This window comes from Ochotona princeps, chromosome 22 (genome assembly GCF_030435755.1).
Source record: "Ochotona princeps isolate mOchPri1 chromosome 22, mOchPri1.hap1, whole genome shotgun sequence".
NCBI classification, from domain to species: domain Eukaryota; kingdom Metazoa; phylum Chordata; class Mammalia; order Lagomorpha; family Ochotonidae; genus Ochotona; species Ochotona princeps.
In genome coordinates, this window is record NC_080853.1 from 10,987,906 (window position 1) to 11,009,762 (window position 21,857).

At 48.1% G+C, this 21,857-nt stretch overlaps 1 protein-coding gene across 4 annotated transcripts in view; it reads right to left on the reverse strand.

The window, feature by feature from the left end:
• TOX2 (TOX high mobility group box family member 2) overlaps positions 1 to 21,857 on the reverse strand; it is a 102,716-nt gene that overhangs the window by 19,868 nt on the left and 60,991 nt on the right. For all 4 annotated transcript variants that reach the window (XM_058679692.1, XM_004585819.2, XM_058679693.1 and 1 more), the window contains one exon: positions 12,084 to 12,329. In XM_058679692.1, the coding sequence (XP_058535675.1) occupies positions 12,084 to 12,329 (246 nt within the window). The remainder of the gene's footprint in view (positions 1 to 12,083; positions 12,330 to 21,857) is intronic.

The following is a 21,857-nucleotide window of genomic DNA, read 5'->3' on the forward strand; positions in this document are numbered from 1 at the left end:
ACACCACAGATTACTTCATGCAGAAGCTGCCAGCCTCCTAGCCGCTAGAGTGACTGCTTGAAGAGCAGGGGCCTGACCTGACCTGGGGCCATTTGAAGCCATAGACTCACATGGGATGCTGTCCTTCGGGATGTGGTCCTTGCAGTAAACCAGAGACCCTGACACAGTGCTCTGAGTAACAAGTGGGTCCAGGAGGAAGAAGCAAGAGGAGCACTCATCACGTCACCCCCAAGGATTCGCAGGAGAGCTCGTCCTTCTGGACATGCGGCTCTGAGCTCCCAGATGACACAGGGTCCCGTTGTGCTAAGGATTATGGCTGCTGCCAGGGCTCCTTGGTCTTCAGATGTTAGCATGGCCCGGCAGGTGGGGGACGTGTCCGCACGGCAGTAGCTGGGGCGGCTGTTACTCCACAAGGGACCCGTGGACACCTCTGTTCTCTGCCACTGTGGATGGACCCAAGGCTGAGGCAGGAGCCCCAGACATGCAACATGTCATGGGTCAAGGACAGGAGAAGAGACGACCATGACTGTGGCCATCAGGGATTTGAGAGCACAGAGACCTGCTGCCCACCTGTGGTGGGTACCCCAGAAAGCACCCCAGGGAGTCAACTCTTATTGCCAGTACTCAGACAGGTGGGCTTGTTGGGGGCAGCCAGAAAGATGTAGGTGAGCAGGGAAAACGCAGAGACGGCTAACACATGAAGTGCTTAGAGACAGATAATAGCATTGCCGCAGTTAACATGCTCAGCACTGTGTTAGCATCATGGTATTTACTTTTCAAGGCAACCCCAGAAGGTACGGGTTATTAACATATTCACTTTTGTGGTGGAGTGACTTGTTCAACATAGCAAAAAGCTTTTAAACACAGGCCAGCCTCTTCCTGTAACCCCAGCAACCTGTATGGGTTCTGGTTCAAGTCCCAGCTGCTCCACTTGTCATCAGCTCTGTTAGTCCATCTTGGAAGGTAGCGGAAGATGTCTTGGGTGCTTGGGTCAAGCCACCCACAGATGGAGTTCCAGGCTTCTGATTCAGCCTGGTCCAGCCCACGTGGTTATGGCCATTTGAGTAAACCAGCGGATAGAAGATTCCCTCTCCTTTTCTCCATCTCTCTCTCTCTGTAACTCTGTCTTTCAAATAAATAAATAGTCAAAAATAAGTACATAAATCCAGGGCTACCCAAACCCAAGGCCAGTGACACTAATTCCCAGCCGGTCATTGTGCACACTCCAGAAGGCAGCTGACTGGCTCTCACCCTGGAGGACTGTGCCAGTGGGAGGTCTCCTCCTCCTTGGTTTCGCTTCTGCCCTCTGGTCTCCAAGACTCAATCACAAAGGCACCACCTCCAGGAAGCCCCCTGCCTGCTGCCATCCTCCTCTGAGTCTTCAGAACTTCTTCTGTGTCTTGTCTAGAGCTCTTAGCATCTCACTTCACACTATGGTCACTTTGGATTGAGACTGGCCTAAACTCAGGACTGGACACACAGAAGGTCTCTTGACTCGCCCACCCTCTTGCTCATGCAATCCCCCTCTCTCTCTCTCTTTTTTTTTTTTTTTTTTTTTTTTTTTTTTTTTTTTTACAGAAAGGATGTTGAAGGCTCAAGCTGGGGAGTTGAGCCTGCCTGGGTCCAGATCTTGGCATCACCATTTTGACAGTGGTATAGCTGAGTTATTTTCCTCTCTGAACTTCCTTTTGGGGCTGGCTTGATGGCTCAACTAGCTAATTCTTCACCTGCTAGTGTTGGCATCCCATGTGGGTGCTGGTTCATGTCCTGGCTACTCCACTTCCCTTCCAGATCTCTGCTTATGGCCTTGGAAAGCAGAGAATGGCCTAAAGCCCAGGGACCTTGTATCCTTGTGGGAGACATGGAAGAAGCTCCTGGCTTTGGACTGGCTCAACTCTGACCATTGTGGCCATTTGGGAAGTGAACCAGTGGATGGAAGATCTTTCTTTGCATTTCCTTCTTTCTGTAAATCTGTCTTTCCAAAACAAAATAAAACAAAACCACAACAGTATCTCCTGCCCCACATCAGGATTAAATAGAAAAATAGAAAGGGATAAGACGCACGGTAAATGTTAAACAAACATTAGCAGGTGACAGCTCTAGGTCCCTCATTCATTGGCTTAGGAAAATAAGACTGGACACACGGTCCTTGCCCTCCAGAGGCCAAGAGAAGGCACCTGCCCACATGAGCCCGCTTGGCTGTGTCCTCTGGGGACACCCTGTGTCAGGAGTGGCCTGCCCAGCTCTTGCCTGGCATGGGGGGTTGTGAGGGCTGAAGTGAGACTGCCACAGGAAATTGCACCGCTGGCTCCTGTCCTGCTACCTGAAGACAGTGGTGAGCAGACAGCCTTGGGTTTGCACGCAGAGCCTGGGGTTCAAGTTCCGAGTGTACTCTTGTGATCTCAGCCAAGGGAATTTCTTCACGTGTCTCACTAATTCAGCCGCTTGTGAGACGCCTACACCAGAGCAAAATAGGCAGTGGGGGGCCTAACCTTCGGAGTGTCCCAGCTGGCAGACGACAGCCTGTGAAGTGACCAGCGCGTGCTCCCAGGCACCTCCACGGCTCCCAGCAGTATTTGCATTTTTATAGGATCACCCTGTGTGGTCCTAGGTGTGAATCTGGACTTTCTGAACTCCTGTTTGTTTTGGTGATTCACTTTTTAGGCATTCCCTAAAATTCTGTGCTGGTGTGAGGCACCTCACCTGCCTCTCCCTTGTCCTAGGGCAGGCCCCCTCAACACCCCAGAACCTCGGAGGGAGGAAGGAAGAGAGCTTCTGAACGGATTCCGGCACAGGCACGGGGTCTCCACAGAGAAATAAGGGGAAAGTGACTTCCAAGCAGAGGAAACAGCGCATGGTGGTTCTCAACCAGGGGCAAGTTGTGTGTCAGGGTGGGGCATGGGTGGGGGCCTGGCAACAGAGCTGCTTCTGACTAGGGGAGTGCTACTGCCCTTCAGGGTGGCAGGTGGAGGCCAGGGATGCCGCGCTTTTCTCCAGGGACTTGTCCCACCTGCTACGTCACAGGCATCAAACTTTCAAAATTCTGTGCTAGACAAGTAAGGTGGAGACACCGCGGCATACCAGGCTGCCTGGTGCTGACCTCGTGCGTGCCCCAAGCCTCAGTTTGCACATCTAAGAAATGGGACTGCAGAGTTGCTGGCAGGAGGTAATAGTAGTACCAACATGAGCACAGCAGGTTTCAAGGAATCGTGCCCTGCCCTCCTCCACTCTTTAGACGCTCCGGCAACTTTAGAGCAGACAGTTCTCAAGTGAGACAAGTGAGCCCAGCAACCAAGGGAAACCAGGATGGAGCAAAAAGCGTGTTTTGTTCCTCCCCGACTTTTCTTACAGGGAAAACCATGAATCTTATCTCTCAACAAACGCGATCTTGTTTGGAAAGAATCAGCTTATGTGAAGGCTTACCGCTGGCCTGAGTTCTCACAAAGAGTGGATTTTTATGACCGAGTTGTAAACCTTTGCAAAAATCGTTTTTACGCTAAAAACGCTGACAGATCTTTAACTACTGGAGTTGCTAAATTAAGCATGAGGGATGGGGTAGGGGACATGTAAAAGAAAAAAAAAAACCAAAGAGCTTGGCAAGAGTTCGTGGAGGTAAAATAATGTTCATTAAAAATAGAAAAACAAACATGCAGAAAAAAAGCTTTTGTGTTCAACTTCACACTCGTACATCATAATGTTCCAGTAAAAGGCCATTTCCCCCTGAGATAATAAAAGAATTGAATTTTTCCTTATCGGTCATCTATTTTTCTAGCCAAAGCTATTACTCCCGCTCTGGGGTTGCTAAGCAACAAGAAATATTAATAGCAGCTTTTATTAGCTTAGCTTTCGCAGCCGAGCACCAGAATGAGAAAATGGGAAGCACAAATGTGTTACATAAATCTTTCAACCTTTCAGAGCTGGTGTTAGTCTCTGTTTTCATAATGATTTATTGAAGTGATGGTTCATTTATGAGAAAAAGAAGTGTGGGGTGAGAAAACGGAGCAGTCCCCTGCAGGAGTGTTTGAAAATAAATAATTATAGCAGGGGAGCAAAAGCTGTTTAAAGACATTTTTCTGAGTTTTAGAAAATGCAAAAAGACATATTCCTTGTGCTTGGTGCCTTTGAAGTCAGGGGGAGGGTAGGTTTTTGGAGACGGAGGTGCATACAAGGAAACCTCAAACCAGTTAGCCAGCTTTAGGGAGATTGGTGCTCCCCCCTCCACCCCCGCTGCCACTGCCAAAGGGAAGTAAGATGAAAACATGCTGCCCTCTGCTTTCCTGAAGATGGATTATTCCCTGTCACACATCGAAGACAGGTATGTCTCCAGCCCTTGTTTCCTGGTCACTTTGTGTTTGTGGTTAAGCTCTGAGCCCAAGTCCCGTGCAAACAGCACGCTCTCTCCAGCCCGCGCTGACTGGGCCCTCCCCTGACCCAGCCACCTGGCCTGGGACTCTACTTTTCCGACCTTTCCTTTCCCTCCCTCGTGGACCCTGTCTCCCGCGAGCTGGCCAGGCCAATCCTGTAAAGCCTGCACCCACAGGTCAAACTCCACCGATAAAAGGAATACATAAATAACCAGAGTAGATCTTGCTGGCAGAATGCCGACGGTGTGGCACTCTGAAGCATCCCAAATCCACAGGGGACGAATCACGGGACCTCCATCACACAGGTGAGGACCCTAAGGCCAGAAAGGAGCACTCGTTGCTCTGGGTCACAGGGTGGGCTGGGCGGCACCCAATGGAGGGGCTAGGTCTGACAACCGAACCTGTGCCCTAATCACTGCTTGATACTGTTTGTCAAGACAACAATACACACGCACACACACCACCAACAACAACACAATACATGGTGAGTACAGCCATACCCTCCCTGTACTCCCCTTCTGCGCTCCTGGCTTCTGGGCATGGCACTGGGAAGACGTAAACATGACCTGGCAAAAGTTTAAAAAACACTTGTGACTTCCAGGAATGTGAGCAGGCTCAGGCCAAGGCTTGGTGACAGAGCCACGGCCAAGGCATTCCTGTCGGTCCCAGAGGATGCTGCTGAGCCAACTGCTGAGGCCTGAAGGAGGCCCTTGCAGGGCACACTGCCCCAGGCCAGTGGCCAGTTAAGCTGGCCCAGGTGGAAGTGAACATCTCAGCATCACAAGCAATGCCTGCGTGCACTGCGTGAAGTCACCAGGGGACTGTCACTTTTGGATCATGACAGCCACAGCTACCTGGCACAACTATGAAAGAACAACAACAAAAATACTTGGCCTTAAATAACCACAAAATGAACAGGTTGACTTTGGGGCTGGAAGAAGCCTTCTGGGAGGGGAACGGGGAAGGGGAGGAAGAGAGCAGACAGGGAAGTGGCCAGCAGGAGGCAGAGTGTGTATACCCAGTCCCTGTCTCCTCAAGCTCAGGGCCTGCCCAGGCTCCAGTGTGCACCCCAGGTTTTCAGTTCAGCCTCAAGGTTCCAGGCCCTACCCCAGGAGCTCATGCTCTATGGTGAATGGGTGCCTAAGCAAGGCGTTCAAGTGGTAACCAAGGCACTGCCCAGCCGCCTCTCCATGACACTGGCCTGGAAAGGTCCTTTGCTGGGGTGGTGTGGGGGGACACTACCTGCCCTCCTGGCGGTGCCTACCTTTGTGTGTGTGTACAGAGAAGGATCAGTCCCCAGGATGCTCCGGGAAAGTGACTTTGACCATAACACCCAGGACCTTGGTCCACGGGGATTGGATTTGAGGCCCTGGCCCGTGGCACACATGATGGTCTCTGGATCCTCAGACTCATGTCCTCAGCCAGGATTTTGTACCTGACCATGCATTTGTGCCCACTGTCCTATGTGCAAGTTCACCACAACTAGAACCCTGCTCCATGTCTCACAGATGGGTAGACTGAGGCTAGGAGAGAAGTGACATCTCTAAGTTGAGGTCCCAGAGAAAGCAAAGAGAACTCAAAGTTACACACACTTTGAATAACTCTCCCGCCCTGTGCTGAATGTGTCCCAAGCTGGACTCCACCGCTCCAATGACTCACATCACTTAGCTTAGGAAGACCCATATTTTCCAGCCCGCCCTTCCACCCCCACCCCAGTACTCCCAGCTGGGGTGAGGTGATTTTCACCAGCACTCACTGCCTTGAGAGCCCAGTCTTCACTGCTTTAAGGCTCTCACAGATTTGCTTATCTCACAAAAAGTGCTGCCCACCACAACTGGCCTGGAAATGTCAGGCTGGGTCCCACTCAGGATCACTCTGCCCATGGGGAAGCGGGGCTGTGAGCTTCCCTCGCCTCCCAAGGACGACTCCAAAATAAATGATTGCAGACTTAGCAGAAGCTGCTTAATCAATTCCACTCTCAGAGTTTCTTTGGGTATTTTAGAAACTGATTTATACATACAATATCTCTCTCAAAATGAGACAATCAACACAGGATAAAATTATTGAGTTATGAAAATAGGGGTCAGATGGAGGTGCAGTGCTTTAAATTAAACTGGCAAAATATATCTTTCATACTAAATTGACTCTTTTTGTCTTGGAAATGAATGTTTAATCAGTTAAGACGCAGAAGTTGAGAAAGAGAGAAGCCTTGAGCATATTTAATTTTGCACAAAAAATGGGGGAGGGGCCACTGTCAGTCTGGACACGATTCCTACTGGTGGGATTCCTTAAGCAGAGGGGATAACTCTCACCCCATCCTCTGATGGGGCCGGGCCAGGGGACAACAAGGCCTCAATCACCAGTAACATCAGAGCCCAGGGAGGCTGGGCTTTCAACAAGATGTAGCCTGTAGCCGACAGCAAACACGCATACTCCCTCCAACTATACTTCTGCAGATGGGACCAAACTGCTGTGCAAATGGGGAACTTCAGTGTAAGAAGTCCTGGGGAGCAGCAAGGGCCCCAGGGGGCTCTTGTACTGTAACATTCTCCAAAAGCACAGACAGGAGCAAGGGAGGGTGGGCTGGATGGCAGGGGACTGGGCTGGGTTTGAAGCCTGGAGCTGCTGCGTGGGCACTCATTCTTGCCACAGGTCACATACCATGCCCCTTTCCCAAGTCAGGGGCCTCTCCCCGGTGCACACACCCTGCAGGGCCTTTGTAAATGAGCTTTCCCTGCACCCTCACAGGGAGATCTTCAAGGGCATCTCATAGGGCTTGAGCCCAGAGCAGTGCCTGGAACCCAGAAGGCACTCGCCAATAGCTGTTGCACAGCTGGAGATCCCTGCCATGGGTGAGACCCCTTCAAAGGCGCGGGGTCCTTGAGATCCGACAAATTTACACTGGGCAAAAGGGTCTGTGCGGGTGTGAAAATTTTGATTAAGGGTCTTGGGATGGGGGAGGTAAACCTGGATTATCCCTAAATGTTTCAAGTGCTTGTAAGAGCGGCACAGCGAGCATCCAGTGGTAGAGGAGAAGGCCATGTGAAGGTGGAGGCAGAGATGGGCTGGAGGCAGCCACAAGCCCCAGAAGGCAGCGCCCTCCAGAGGCTGGGAGAGGCAAGTGTACCATCCTGGTTCCCAGACTGGCCCCCAGGGCATATAGGCCAAGGACTTCTGGAGGTGGGGGGAAAGATGGGTCTGTGGTTTCAGCTGTGGAGTTTGGGGTAATTTGGTGGAGTGACCCCAGGAAGCTAATGCAGCCTTCTGCCTCCCTGGGCCACCAGGACTCGATGAAGCAGTACTTGCCACCCAGGTAAGAGTGCACCTGCCAAGCTTGCTGTGCGTACTCAAACCCAGCACGTGTGGCAGCAGTTCCAGCCTGGCTCCCTTCGCCCTGCGGGACAGAGGATCTGAGACCTGGCCTGCAAGACCCCTTGTCCTCTTTGCCAGAGTCCGTGAGTGTGTGTGTGTGTGTCTGTGTGTGTGTCTGTGTGTGTATGTGTGTGGGGGGGTCTTTTTTTTTTTTAGATTTATTTTATGTTTATTACAAAGTCAGATATACTGAGAGGAGGAGAGATAGAGAGGAAGTGGAACTGCCGGGATTAGAACCAGCGGCCATATGGGATCAAGGCGAGGACCTTAGCCACTAGGCCACGCTGCCGAGCCCAGTGTATGGGGTCTTATTTCACCTTCCCAATTGGCCTGGGGCCTCCTTTGGCCAACAGGGTTTGGCTTATCTTTTTTTTTTACTTTATTATTTTTATTTTATATATATATATATATATATATATATATTAATTACATTGCACTATGTGACACAGTTTTATAGGTACTGGGATTCCCCCAACCCCTCCCCAAACTTGGCTTATCTTTCATTGCATGACAAGAGCACGAAAACTCAGTGAACATCTGCACAGTCAGACTACTGGAAGAACGAAGGCCACCTGAGCTTGTGCAGCATGTTCAATATGGACTAGTGATAGAGGAATTTGGGAAACCCTTCCTCTGCCTCTTTGGACAGTGCTCAAGAGCAGCACATCCAGGGAGGGTGGCCAGGGGTCCTTTCTGAGAAGCAGATAACATACACGTTCATTGTCAGAGCTATGTTAAGCAGATGGACTACCAATGCACCTGAGACAAATGGCGGTTTGGTCCTTGGGGGTAAATGAGACTGAAGGGAAAGCCATTAGCCTTGGATTATGGTGGGAATTCCTTTTATCACCACTAATAATACAGTAAATCTGCAACAACTGCCTACTCTGTGCCAGTTGTTAGCTAAGGCTACATGCACAGCTCCAGACACACTTTACCATGACCCATAGATGGGCACTATTATGGTTCCAAGGCAAGGAGTCCCAAGCTCTACAGTTGAGTCAGGTTCTGATTGGATTCCAAGATCTGCTTCCTGTTGGACACAGTGTAGGTCCAGCAATGCCCAGTCCTGTTTCTGCCCTCCCCCAAGCCTGTCATGCCCTGACCCAAACAGCTACCTGCCACAGATATCAGGGAAATGTTTGCTGCCAGCAGCCATCACCCCTGCTGTATGTGACTAAATATGGGATGGGATTCTAAGGATACTGCTGGAATGCCTAGATCAAACCACATCTGAAACTTTTTGTGCATCTCCAAATATTTCAGTCTTTTCTGCTTAGTTAATAAGAGTTTAGTTTTTGTCCTATAAAAATGAAAAGAAGAGTCAGATTAGTTTATACTATTTACTGTGAAGGAAAAAACTGAATGCCTTTAAGCAGCTTCTGCTATCGGACACAAAACCTGCCAGCTGACTTTCTATAATGGCTCAAAACAGGCAGCTGGGGGTGAGTGTTGGGGTAAGTGACTTAAGCCACCGCTTGGGATGCCTGCACCCCACATCAGGGTACTTGGTTAGAGTCCCTGCCACTCCCCAATCCAGCCCCCCACTAACGCACATTCTGGGAGGCAGGAGCAGGGGTTGTGGAACAGTGAATTAAGCCACCACTTGGGATGCCTGTATGTCATAATGGAACCAGTTCAAGCCCTGGCTGCTCTGCTTCTGGTCTGGCATCTGGGTACCCAAATACTTGGTTCCCTGCCCGCTATGTGGGAGACCCACACTGAGTCCCGGCTTCTGGCTGCAGCCTGATTCAGCCCCTACTGTTATGGGCATTTCAGGAGGAAACCATTTGGACGTGCTCATTCCTTCCCTCCCTCAACACCCTCTGCCCTTCAAATAAAGTGAAAAACAAAACAACAACCATGCAGTCATGCTACAAGAAAGAAATCCCTCCTTTGCCTGTTATTCGGGACCCCACCAATCCAGGTTCTGCTGAGCTGTCACCTCCCACCTCTTCCCAAGTTGCTTTCCATCTGGAAGAAGGGTGCACCTGCCATTGCCAAGCATGGCCCGAGCAGCCTTGCTTCCTCCTCTAGTGCCATTGTTCCCCCAGCCTGGAAGGTCTTTTTTCTGCCTCTGACTACCTGCTGAGTCTCCCCTGAGCCCACAAACTTCAACTCAGTAATTACCCTCTCTTAGGAAATATAGACATTTAAATATATACACGTATACAAATATATATTTAAAAATAAATAAAAATTGGGAGGACAGTTGGCCAGGCAGCTGAAGAGTTGAGTTGAGACACTGGAGTCTCCTGGGGAAGTGCCTAGCTTCCGTTCCCACCTGTGACTCCTGACTCCAGCTTTCTGCCTGTGCAGAGCCTGGGAGGCAGCAGTGGACGGAAAAGTCGCTGAGGTCCCGTCACACATATGGGGATCAGGACCAAACTCCTGGCACTTGGCTTTGGCACTCTGGCCTTTGCAGACATGGGGGGAGTAAACTCATGGATGGTTCTCTCTGCCACTGTGCCTCTCAAACTCACACAAAAATTGCTGTTGAAAAATGTATATGAGGGCCTGACAGAATGGCTCAATTGGCTAATCCTCTATCTTCAAGCATAGGGTTCCATTCTGGCGCTGGTTTGTGTCCTGGCTGCTCAACTTCCCATCCAGCTTTCTGCTTGTGGCCTGGGAAAATAGTGGAAGTTGGCCTAAAGCCTTGGCCCTGCACCCACATAAGAGACCCAGAGGAAGCTCCTGGCTCCTGGCTTTGGATCGGCTCAGCTCCAGTCACTGCAACCATTTGGGGAGTGAACCAGTAGATAAAAGATCTTCCTCTCTGTCTCTCATTTTCCTTGTAAATATGCCTTTCCAATAAGAATAAATAATTCTAAAAATATATATGAGTCCATTTCTACAAAATGTGCAGAATAAACTCATATGTGGGGGCAGGGAGTGTGGAGTGTGTCAGTAGTTGCCTAGGGCTGGTGTTGCTGGGCTGGGTTGAGGGGTGGCTGCAGCTACAGATCTCATGTGAATGGTGAATATTTTAACATCCACGGCATTGTTGACTACACCACTCTGCAGATCTCCAAAGACCATGGAGTTGTCTTCTTCAAATAGGCAAATTGTACGGTATATAAACTAGATCTCAGCATAGCCATTACAGGTGAAAAGTAAAATGAACTTACATTGTTACAGATCAAACACAGGTAGGTTGAACATCCCTAAAATGAGAATTCAAAATCTGAAATGCCTCCCAAATCCAAAAGTTTTGGGATGCCACCATGGCACAGGGCTGCATTTTGGATTTTCAAGTGACAATGTCCAGCCAGTGATAGTCTATTCAAATACCCCAGACCCAAAATACCCAAAAACTTGAAGCACTTCTGGTCTCAAGTGTATTTCAGATAATGGATATTTGGTCTGCACCAAGATGGCTTTAAATTTTGCTTTATACATAAGGAGGTGGAGAAAGGGGTTTTGTGTCCCCTGGTTCATTCCTCCAAATGTTTGCAATAGCCAGGGTTAGGACGGGTCAAAGCCAGGAGCCCAGAACTCAATTTGGATCTCCCACAAGAGTAGTAGGGACCAAAATACACAAACGTTATTATTAGTTTAACTTAAGATAAAATATTCCCAGGGTATGCATTTGCATGAAGCTGGACCAAAAGCGGAGCATCCTGGGCCCGGCATGGTAGACTAGTGGCTAAATCCTCACCTTGCACATGCCAGAATCCCATATGGACACTGATTCAAGTCCTGGCGACCCCGCTTCCCATCCAGCTCCATGACTGTGGCCTGGGAAAGAGTCAAGGATGGTCTAAAGCCTTGGGAACCTGCACCCGTGTGTGAGACCAGGAAGAGCTCCTGGCTCCTGGCTTCAGCTCTGGCCATTGTGGTCACTTGGGGAATGAACCAGCAGACAAAAGATTTTCCTCTCTGTCTCTCCTTCTCTCTGTATATCTGACTTTACAATGCAAATAAATAAATAAATAATTAAAAAAAAAACAACAGCAGTCAGGACTTGAACCTGGCACTCTGATATGGAATGCAACTGCTCCAAGCAGTGACGTAACCACATGCCTGTCCCTACCAATGCTGGAGTGAGCAGTGTGATGACATTAAATCTGCACCCTCCCCCTCATCTGCTAGACTCCTATGAAAGCAACCAACTGAACCCTGACCTACACAGGTAGAGGGACCCCAATCAGGCACCTGCACGCCTACTTCCCTCAAAGCCCCCCTTTCCTTTTTGTTTAATTTTTTAAAATTACATTGTTGACAATCTTTACATAGTTAATTACGGTAAAAAGGTTCAGGGGTATAGGGAAGTTTGTAAGACTATTATGTCAAAGCCCCCCTTTCATACCATAACTGGCAGACACCAGAGCAGGTAACACTCACCGTAGGCAGCTGGCCTGAGAGCAGGTGGCTGTCCTGGGCCAGCATGTTGGACACCATGATGGCTGGGAGGTCCATGGCCTGGTACGAGTAGGCAGGGAGCAGACCGTTGGGAGCGAGGCCGTGGCACAGTGAGTGGTAGCTGGCTTCGTGGTCCCCCAAGTGCAGGAGGGGTGGCTCGGGGAGGTTTGGAGGTGTTATCGGGGGGATCTCATAGTCTTCGTTGCTCTCGCTTTGGCTGGTATAGGTCTAGAACATCAAAGGACACGTGGGGGTCAGTGTCTTGCAGCTGCAAAACACACTCAGCAGCACCTGCAGTAATACCAATAACATCCCCTTAGCCAAGAAGAGAAGGCGCACGACCTGGCTGCAAGGCAGAGGGTCAAGGTGGCCCTCTGACTCAGTTAGACTCCAGTTCCTACCCCCAAACAGATGCTCCTTCCTCCCGCGGAATCAGGGTCGCCTTCTGTCACTGGTTCCTCCCTGTCTTCCCATCAGACCTGGCCTCCACCATGATCCATCTTTTCACATCCATCCACTTGACAGATGGGGACTCAGATCCTAGGAGGAAAGTGGCCCATCCAAGGACAGGAGAAGAATTGGAAATAGAGCAGAAGCGTGGTACTCCTCACAGGGCAGTTGGGTGCTTTTCTCTCGTGTTTCTCACACTCAGGCTTCTCGGGACCTGTTTCTTACAGTGAATGTGGTGGGATCACTGCAGGAACCCAGCTTCCTGGTGCCTCCTTTTCCAATCCATATTCAGTCACTTGTTCCTGCCCCACGGAACATACCAGGAACCTCCAGGATGGTACTGGGGGCATGCCCTGCCCCTTGCCTCCTTTCAAATGGCTCCACTTCCCACCAGAAAGTCTGACACTCGCTGTGGGTACCTTCGAGTGCTCTTTAGACGGGAATTCCTAGCTTGACAAAGTGAATAGTCATTTAAAAATTGTGCATGGATGTTAAGGTTGATCAAATTATTTTTTGCCTGCACCTTTTGGGAGACTCAAATAGCTTTTCTCGTTTTTAATATTTTATTTACTTATTTTCATACCTATTTGAAAGATACATCTCTCTATGCATACACACACACTGCTATATCTGCCCTTCCCAACACACTGTAGGTCACTCAGGCTCTTGCTGTTTGTGCCTGACCACTCCACCTCCCCTTCTCCCCTCAGCACCCAGAATGGCTGCTGTCACATGACAGGTGCTCAGGAAAGGCCAAACAACTGTCCAAGTCCCCTCCTTGCAGCCACAAAAACAAAGCTTCAACCCACTGGAACCAGCCCAACAGAGCAGACGCCTTTTCAAAACTAAGCATATGCTGTAGGAAAATATTGGGATAACACAATTATGATAATTCATGCCAAGAGGCAATTAACACACTTAAAAATAGCTAAGCCCTCAAACACACATGTGTCTCTTCAGATGCAATCAAATCTGACATGCCTGACACCTGGACACAGACCAACCAATCTCTGAGCCTGGTGATCCACACGCACTCCCCATTCCACCTGCGGATGCTCTGCAAAGCAGCAGCTGTCACCTCCCTTTGGAGGACGAGGTTGGTGGAGCTTAGGGAGCAGAAACTCAAAGCTGTCTAGCCTCGGCCGCAGGACCTGGGATTGGAGCCCCAGCAAGTTCTCGGGCTAGCTCAGGTGCCTCTTGAAGATTCCTATCTCAGATGTCCCCCAAGTGGGAGACTGGCTACTCAGAGGTACCTCATGGGCTCTCATGAAAATAAAGAGGCACCATGTTGGGAAAGCTGTTGGGAAAACACCAGTAGAACACCAGTAAAACCATCCAAGACATCTGCAGAGAGAGGTCTTTCAACCCTTCCTCTCTCAAACTTGCCCTCCCACGGCATTCTCCTTCCACCAACACTGCGTGAAAAGCTCACATTGACCTACCCTCTACATAGACCCGGCGGCCAATGCTCAGTCTTCGCGTGACCGTCTGACTCGTGTTTCTCAGGAATTTGATGTCACTGGACTGCCCCCTCCTTGGGAACAAACTTCACTTGGCTCCTGGACCTCTGACACCAGAACTTGGACTTCACTCCCTTGGTGCTCCTGTTTGGACTTGGGGCTTTAAATACCATCCCAATGGGAGCTCCAGTTCCTAGCTCAGCCCCAGCATGCCCTGAAGTACAGATCTGTATGGTCCACCGTGATTACCGCCTCTGCCTGGATTTTAGCTGGCATCTCACACCATGTCACATCCAGGAGACGGCTGTCCATCCCACAGTCTTCCCCACTGAGCTAATGGCAACCCCACCTTCCAGCTGCTCAGGCCAAAATCCAAGGGCTCTGACTCCTCCCACCAAATCTTTCAGGAAACTTCCTGGGCCCCACCTTCAGAATGAACCCAGGAAGGGCTCACCATGGTCCAGATCATCATCTAGCCTTGATGATGGCAGTGGTCTCCTGCTTGCCCGCTCCGCCTCCACCCTCACTAAGGCTACTCTTCACGCAGGGGCCTGAGTTATCAGATCCGCCCCCCAAAGATCTCCCCACTCAGGGCAAGAACAGGTTCTTCCAAGGGCCTCACACACCACACTGCCTAATCTAGTCTCACTCCCACCTCTGCCCCTCAGTCTTCTGACAGCGTCTCCTACCACCCTCCTTAAAAATCACTGCCACCAGACCAGTCATTCAACTGCCTTGGTGCCTTTTCGCTGACTGGTCCATCTCTCTAGAACATTCTTCTTTTGAATACCCACACAATTCTCTTCTTTGCCTTCTTGAGTTTCTACTCCAAACTCCCTTCTCAAGGAGGTCATGCTCTCAAAAACAAATGCTCACCACCTCTGACGTAGCACCCATTCTGTTTCCTGATGGTGTGTGTTCTGTATTAACGCTGCGTCCATGCCCTTATTTGTGCCTATTGCATATGACCTCCCAGACCCCACTAGGACGCCAGTTCCATGAGGCCAGAAGATTTTCGTCTGTTCGGTTCCCTGCTGCAGTCCCAGGGCTAGGAACAGTGCCCAGTACGTGTTGAGTGCAGCAAAGTATTTGCTAAATGAATCAGCAAACGAACAACTCACTGAATGCCAAAGAAACAGGGACAAGGAAAGAAATGGACTGGGGTGGTTGAGGAGTAGGGCGATCCACCCCCTCCCAGGAATTCTGGGAGACAGCTTCCTCTTGGCTCCACCCATGGGTAAGATGCAGGTTGTCAGAACCCATTTGGCCATGCTCCTTTCTTAAACTGTTCCCTGCCAACCTGAAACTGTCCTTTGAGGGGAAAAGCAGGGCTGGCAGGTGGAAATCTTCACCCAGGAAGGAGGGCGAGCTCCCCTACCGTGCAGAAATGTGCTGTGAAGCTGCTGGCACTGCCAGAATCAAGGAATGTCTGTGCTGGAAGGGGCAGCAGCCAGACACGGGCCGACTGCCAGGTCTTCCCTGCATCAGGTCCAGGGAGAGAAGCACGTGGGGCCGACGCCAAGGAACTGGGGTTTACCCATGGGTCAGGGGAAGGGTCTGCTCTTTTCTGGGATTCCTGGAAGGGGGGTTTAAGCACCGAAGCGTTAACTTCTGGAGGCAAAGAGCCCCCTGTTCCGTGAGGAAGGGCTGGGGAGAAAGGACAGGAAAGAATCATCCCACCCAGCTGAGTGCCCAGAACAAAATAAAAGGAGAAATCCATAAAAATTCCAACCACAGAAAATAGCCACAAAAATATCCTTTAAACAATCCTGTCTGGAAAAATACTCAGTTATAACTTAGAGAAAGAGAGTGAACCCAAGGAGGGTTTCTAGGAAGAGGTGAGCTGGAAACCGCTGCAATTCACATTAATGGCAAGCAGCTGCTGGAGTGACTACGGAATGGACTGTGTCTGTCGAAGAAGGGCTCCTAAAAATAGAAGACAGATCAGATCATAAAATGAACACTAATCCCACACCGACAGTCTAAAGGCTCTCAGCTATGAGCTACACTTGCCTTCCCAGAGATCACAGATAACCGACTCATGATATAAATTGCTTAAATATATTTGCTACAGTCTTTACATTTTTTTTGTGTGATGAATGCCTGTACCACAGCATTCACCACTTTAAAATGAAGGACCTTAGGGAACATCGCGATGTTGGGCCACCCCTGCCTCCACCTAACTCCGAAGCCATCTCCCACTCCCCAGAGGAAAGCCCTTGCCCACCAGGGTGCGTCTTCATATTCCGATCATCCCCTCAGTCCCTAGCAACCGGCAATCTTTTCTCTGCCTCTGTGAATGTACCTATTCTGGGGATTTTCACATAAATGGAGTCACGTGACCTTCTGCATCTGCCTTCTTTCACTTAGCATAATGTTTTCAAGGCTCTTCCCCAGGGTACTTTGGCATAATGGACACAGCGTTCACTTAGCAGAACATGCACAGGGTGCACAGTGCACATAAAAACAGCGTGAACATCCTTTACAGGAAGCGGGTAGGACCAGAGGGGCCTGGGATTTTAAAAAACTGGGGAAGGAGGAGGAGATGGATTTTAGAAGATTTACATACACATAGTGAGATAATCTGGGGATGGAACTCAACTAAAGACACAAAATTCACTTATGTTTTATACAGGCAAGGACTTCAGGAACTTTAAGGGAAATTGCAATTAAATATGATTTTATTTTGATGCAAAAACAATCAAAGTCCATGCATTATTTTTTATAATACATTTTTCTGCAAGCTTTTGGACGATCCCTCATGCACCTTATACACACAGGGTGATTCTATGCAATTGTTTTGTAATTTTAGGCGTGGAACAAAGTTTGTGTACCCTCAATCGCAAGAAAGCCAAGGCGTCATTATCTCAGCCACCAGTGGAGGACTCTGCTCTCTGTGAGCCCCGCAATTCCTGGCTTTGAGTTCATCCATCACAGAAAAGCAACTGTCATCTTCCACCTGCTCACACTCATAAGTACTCAACATTAAACATAGGAAGTATCATTTGACATCATTTTGAAGCTCAGGAAGTTTTGGACTTTCGGGCATTAGAAATGGTCAAACCTACACTTCCTTTTGATGATTAAACCATCTTCCTCCATGGGTATATGCCACCCACTGATGGACACTTGGGCTACTGCCATCCTTTGGCCATTGTGAATGGTTCTGTTAAGAATAAATGTGCGCATCTATTTGCCAGACTGTCTGATTTCCATTCTTTGGGTTATATAACTAGCAGTAGAGTGCTGGGTCATGTGGTCATTCTGTGTTTGATTAATTTCAGTAATTACAAAACTGCTTTTTGCAGTAGCTGCACATTTTACATCTCCACCAGCAATGCACCAGATCTCCACTTTCTCCACATCCTCATTGCCAACACTTATTTCCCTCTTTTTAAAAAAAGACTTATTTATTTGAAAGTCAGGACAGAAAAGGAGGGAGAGACAGATATTCCATACATTGGCTCACTCCCCCAGAAGACTACACTGACTGGGTCTAGCCCAGGCAGAAGCTAGGAGCCAGGAGCTTCATTTGGGTCTTCCAAGTGGGTGCAGGGGCTCAGGTACTGAGGCCATACCCCGGTGCTTTCCCAGGCACCTTAACAGTGAGCTGGAGCAGAAGCGAAGCAGCCAGGACTTAAACTAGTGCCTATATGGGATGCTGGTATTGCAGATGGTGGCTTTACCAGCTATGCCACAAAGCCAGCCCCTATTTTTCCTTTCTTTCTCTCTCTCTCTTTTTTTTTTTAACCACAGCCATTCCAGCAGTTGTGAGGTAGAATCCTAATGAAGTTTTAGTCTGAGTTTTTTTTTCTTTTAAAAATTTTCTTTATTTGAATGGCAGAGAAAGAGACAGATAAGACAGAGTTTTTCTGTTGGTTCGCTCCCCAATGCCCCCAACAGACAGGACTGAGACCGGAGCCAGAAACACAGTCCAAGTCTCTCCCATGGGTGGCAGGGAGTTGGATACTTGAATCATCACCTGTCACTCCCCAGGGTGGACAGCAGCAGGCAGCTAGACCTAGGAGTTGTGCTTGAGCTCCAGCATCTGACAAGGGATGTCTCAAGCGATGTCGCCGCCACCGGGCCAAGTGCCCATCCCCTCACCTGTATTTTTCTAACTACAAATGATGTTGAACTTCTTTTCGTATCCTTCTTGGCCATTTGCATATCTTCTTTCAAGGACTATCCATTCAAGCTGTTTGCTCATTTTAAAAACTGGGTTATTTGTCTTTTTCTTGTTGCATTGTGAGAGTTCTTATATATTCTAGTGTTCGGCCCGCATGAGATATGATTTGTGAATATTTTCTCCCATTCTGTCTGTTCTTTGACTTAATAATGTCCTTTGATGCACAAAAGCTCTTAATTTCGAGGAAATGCAATTCATGCTTTTGATGTCATATCTAATAATTCATTGCTAAATCCTAGGTCATGAAGAGCTACTCTTAAGTTTTCTTCTAATAATTTTAGCCTTGATATGTAGATCATGAATCCATTTGGAGTGAACTTTGTATCTGGCATGTGGTAGGGTTCAATTCTGCTGTCTGTTCATGGATGAAGAGCTGTCCCAGCCCCATTTGGCAAAGTGACTATTCGTTCCCCATTGAGTGTTTTTGGAACCCTTGTGAAAAATCAATGGGCTATAGATGCATGAGTTTATTTCTAGGCTCCTAATTCTAGCCCATGGATCCACCAGTCTGTGCTGATGCCAGCACCACATTGCTTTCACTACTGCAGCCTTGTAGAAACTGGGAAATACAAGTCCTTTGACTGGTTTCTCTTTTTCACGATTACTGGTGCTTAATCAAGGCCTCCTGGAATTCCATATTAATTTGAGGATCAGATTTTCCATCTCTGTAAAAAAAAAAAGGCCAGGGAAAATTTGATAGGAATTACATGAAATCTTTAGATTTCTTGGGTAGTACTGTCATCTGAACATTAATAAATCATCCATTCCATAAACACAGGATGTCTTCCCACTTATTATTTAGGTTTGTAAATTTTTTTCCCAGCAATGTTTTGTAGCTTTCATTTTAGAACTCTTTCATTTCCTTGGTTAAATTTATTCCTATGTATTTTATTCTTCTGGAGGTTATTGTCTATTGTATACAGAGTTGCTTCCTAGTGGTTTTTTTGAATTGTCTATTGTTATACAGAAACACAACTGATTTTTTTGCACATTGATCTTATACCCTGAAACTTTAGTAAATTTGCTTATTAACTATTTGCAAAATTTTAAAGGGAAGCAAAATTCCATATTAGAGGAATAAAACCAAGCTAGAACTTGGTCGATCTAATAAAAGTATGAAAAGAAAATACAAATGAACTGCAGAATATACTAATAAAAACCCTTATAAAAGGACACTATTGAGACTAAATATTAGTAATCCAAATATGAATATTTTCATTTGTCTTATAAAAGATAAAAATCTAATATTTTGATGAAAGTAAAGGAAGCAGCATATGACATTTATAATAGACATATCCAAAATAAAATAGTATAAGAGGTTAAAAATAAATAGATGTGGGCCCGGCGGCGTGGCCTAGCGGCTAAAGTCCTCGCCTTGAACATGCCGGGATCCCATATGGGCACCGGTTCTAATCCCAGCAGCTCCACTTCCCATCCAGCTCCCTGCTTGTGGCTTGGGAAAGCAGTCGAGGACGGCCCAAAACTTTGGGACCCTGCACCCACGTGGGACACCCGGAAGAGGTTCCTGGTTCCTGGCATCGGATCGGCGCGCACTGGCCCGTTGCGGCTCACTTGGGAAGTGAATCATTGGACGAAAGATCTTCCTCTCTGTCTCTCCTCCTCTCTCTGTATATCTGGCTTTCCAATAAAAATAAATCTTTAGAAAAAAAAAATAGATGTATCAGGCAACAAAAACATCAAGGTGGCAGAATTAATGACAAATTAAGTACAATTCACAGCGAAAAAGCATTAAAGAGAGCTAGAGGAATACTTAGCTTGATAAATGATACAATCCACTCAGAAGAAATGAGACATAAACTTTTACGTAGATTGATAAACCACAGGAATATAAAATGCAAAAGGCCGTTGGAAGTATGAAGCTGTAAACAAAGAGAGACACTTTAACACGTCTCTTCAAAAAATGACAGATCAATCAAACAAAAATGAGTAGGGAGGGGAGATTTGAACAGTACCATACAACCTCTTGATTTGTTCTGATATTTAAATATACATTCATTTCCAACATTCACACAACATTCAGAAACATGACCACGCACTAGCTACACAGATCACAATGAGCTTCTCGAAGGTGGGAAAGGCTACAGACCCCATCCCAAGATCTAGAAGCACTGATCTAGTTATAATTTTAAAAAATAGAGCAGGGGGCAGAGGGAGAGAACAAACAAAATGGGAGGAGGGGCATTTTAGCAGCAATTTTCTAAATAACGTGTAATGAGGAACTCATGAGAATGCTACCTGACAAAGCCCGTGAGAAGTAAGCAGTGCATGGGGCTGTGAGAAGCCCAGAAAGGCAAAATGGCTGCACAGTCAATTCAGGCAGGAAGAAAGAGTTTTGCAAAATAAACTAGTGGTCAGTAGAAGGAAGAGCCTAAGACAGAAAATAACTCTTAGATCAGAAATAGAAGGAAGATCTGACTCTTGGAAGGTCCAACAAAATAGGTTATCACCAAGAGACTACTCCAAAAGAACAAAAAGTTACTGATTTTTTAATACAGTCATGGAAAGTTCCTTTATAATATAGAATAAGGCAGATTCTAACAAATGTTGATCATCTCTGGAGTGTTCACTGTGTTGCCTGAATGTCTGAAATAACTATTACTTTTCTTCCACTTGAGCCATGGTTTCCAAGGGAGGTATGTTAAAAATGTCCACTGTGATTGCGGTGGTATAGCTTTCTTGTAGCTCTGGCTTTGCTCCATAGATCTCAAAGCTATGTTGTGAAGTGTATCCACATTAGTAATGGCTGTATGTCCTTGGTGAAGTGAGCCTTGCACCACATGATGGCTGCCCCAAGGAATGCTAACTATCAGGGTTTCAGACAGACATCCTGACAGTCATCGCCACTGCTCCTCCCTCCATCAACAATGCACAGCAAAGAGTCACTGAGGCTGGAGAGGATGAGCAGCCCCATCTCCTGTCAGCTGTTGAGGCTCAGAGCACGGTCCTGGAGTGGAGGTGGCACCTTGCTCCAAGAGGAAGCCTGGTATGCGAGGGTTCTCAGGACAGCCCAATTCTGCTGCCTCAGAGCAGAGGAGTTAAAGGGTGACATCAGCTGGGATTCATATGTGACACAAGATTCTACAAAATGGGAACACAGCTGGAACTTCAAGCAATGATAGAGTGAGGAGAGATGGGGTGACAGCATGGTTGGGAAGGCAAGACCATGTGGATTCCCGGGTGACACATGGATACTAAAGAAGGGGACCCGCTGAAGGCACCAGAAGGGATTCCATCCATGGCAGCAGCCTTTGAGACAAGGAGACAGCAGCAGGAGGTGAATCCAGACGTACCAGCTGCGGGTGGGTCACAGCCAGCCTGTGCAGGCTTGCCACGGCAGTGGGCACCAACAGCACTAGGCAGATTGACCCCACCCCTCACCCTACGCTGATGCCAAAGCCTCCAGCAGCAGCAGTGACAGAGACTACCCCCTTGGCACCGCAGATTCCCAAGACCAGGAGTGAGGGGGCAGAAAGATCATGGGTGTGGCTAGGAGACTGCAAGTTTCAGTCTCATTGAGAAAATGCTTCAACAGCTGCCGGCTCCAAGTGGTGATGTCTTTACAAACAAAGATCGGGCAAAGCCAGGAGTCACAGGAACAGGTGCTTGGGAGAAGCCAGGCTGCTGAGCGAGCTGGAG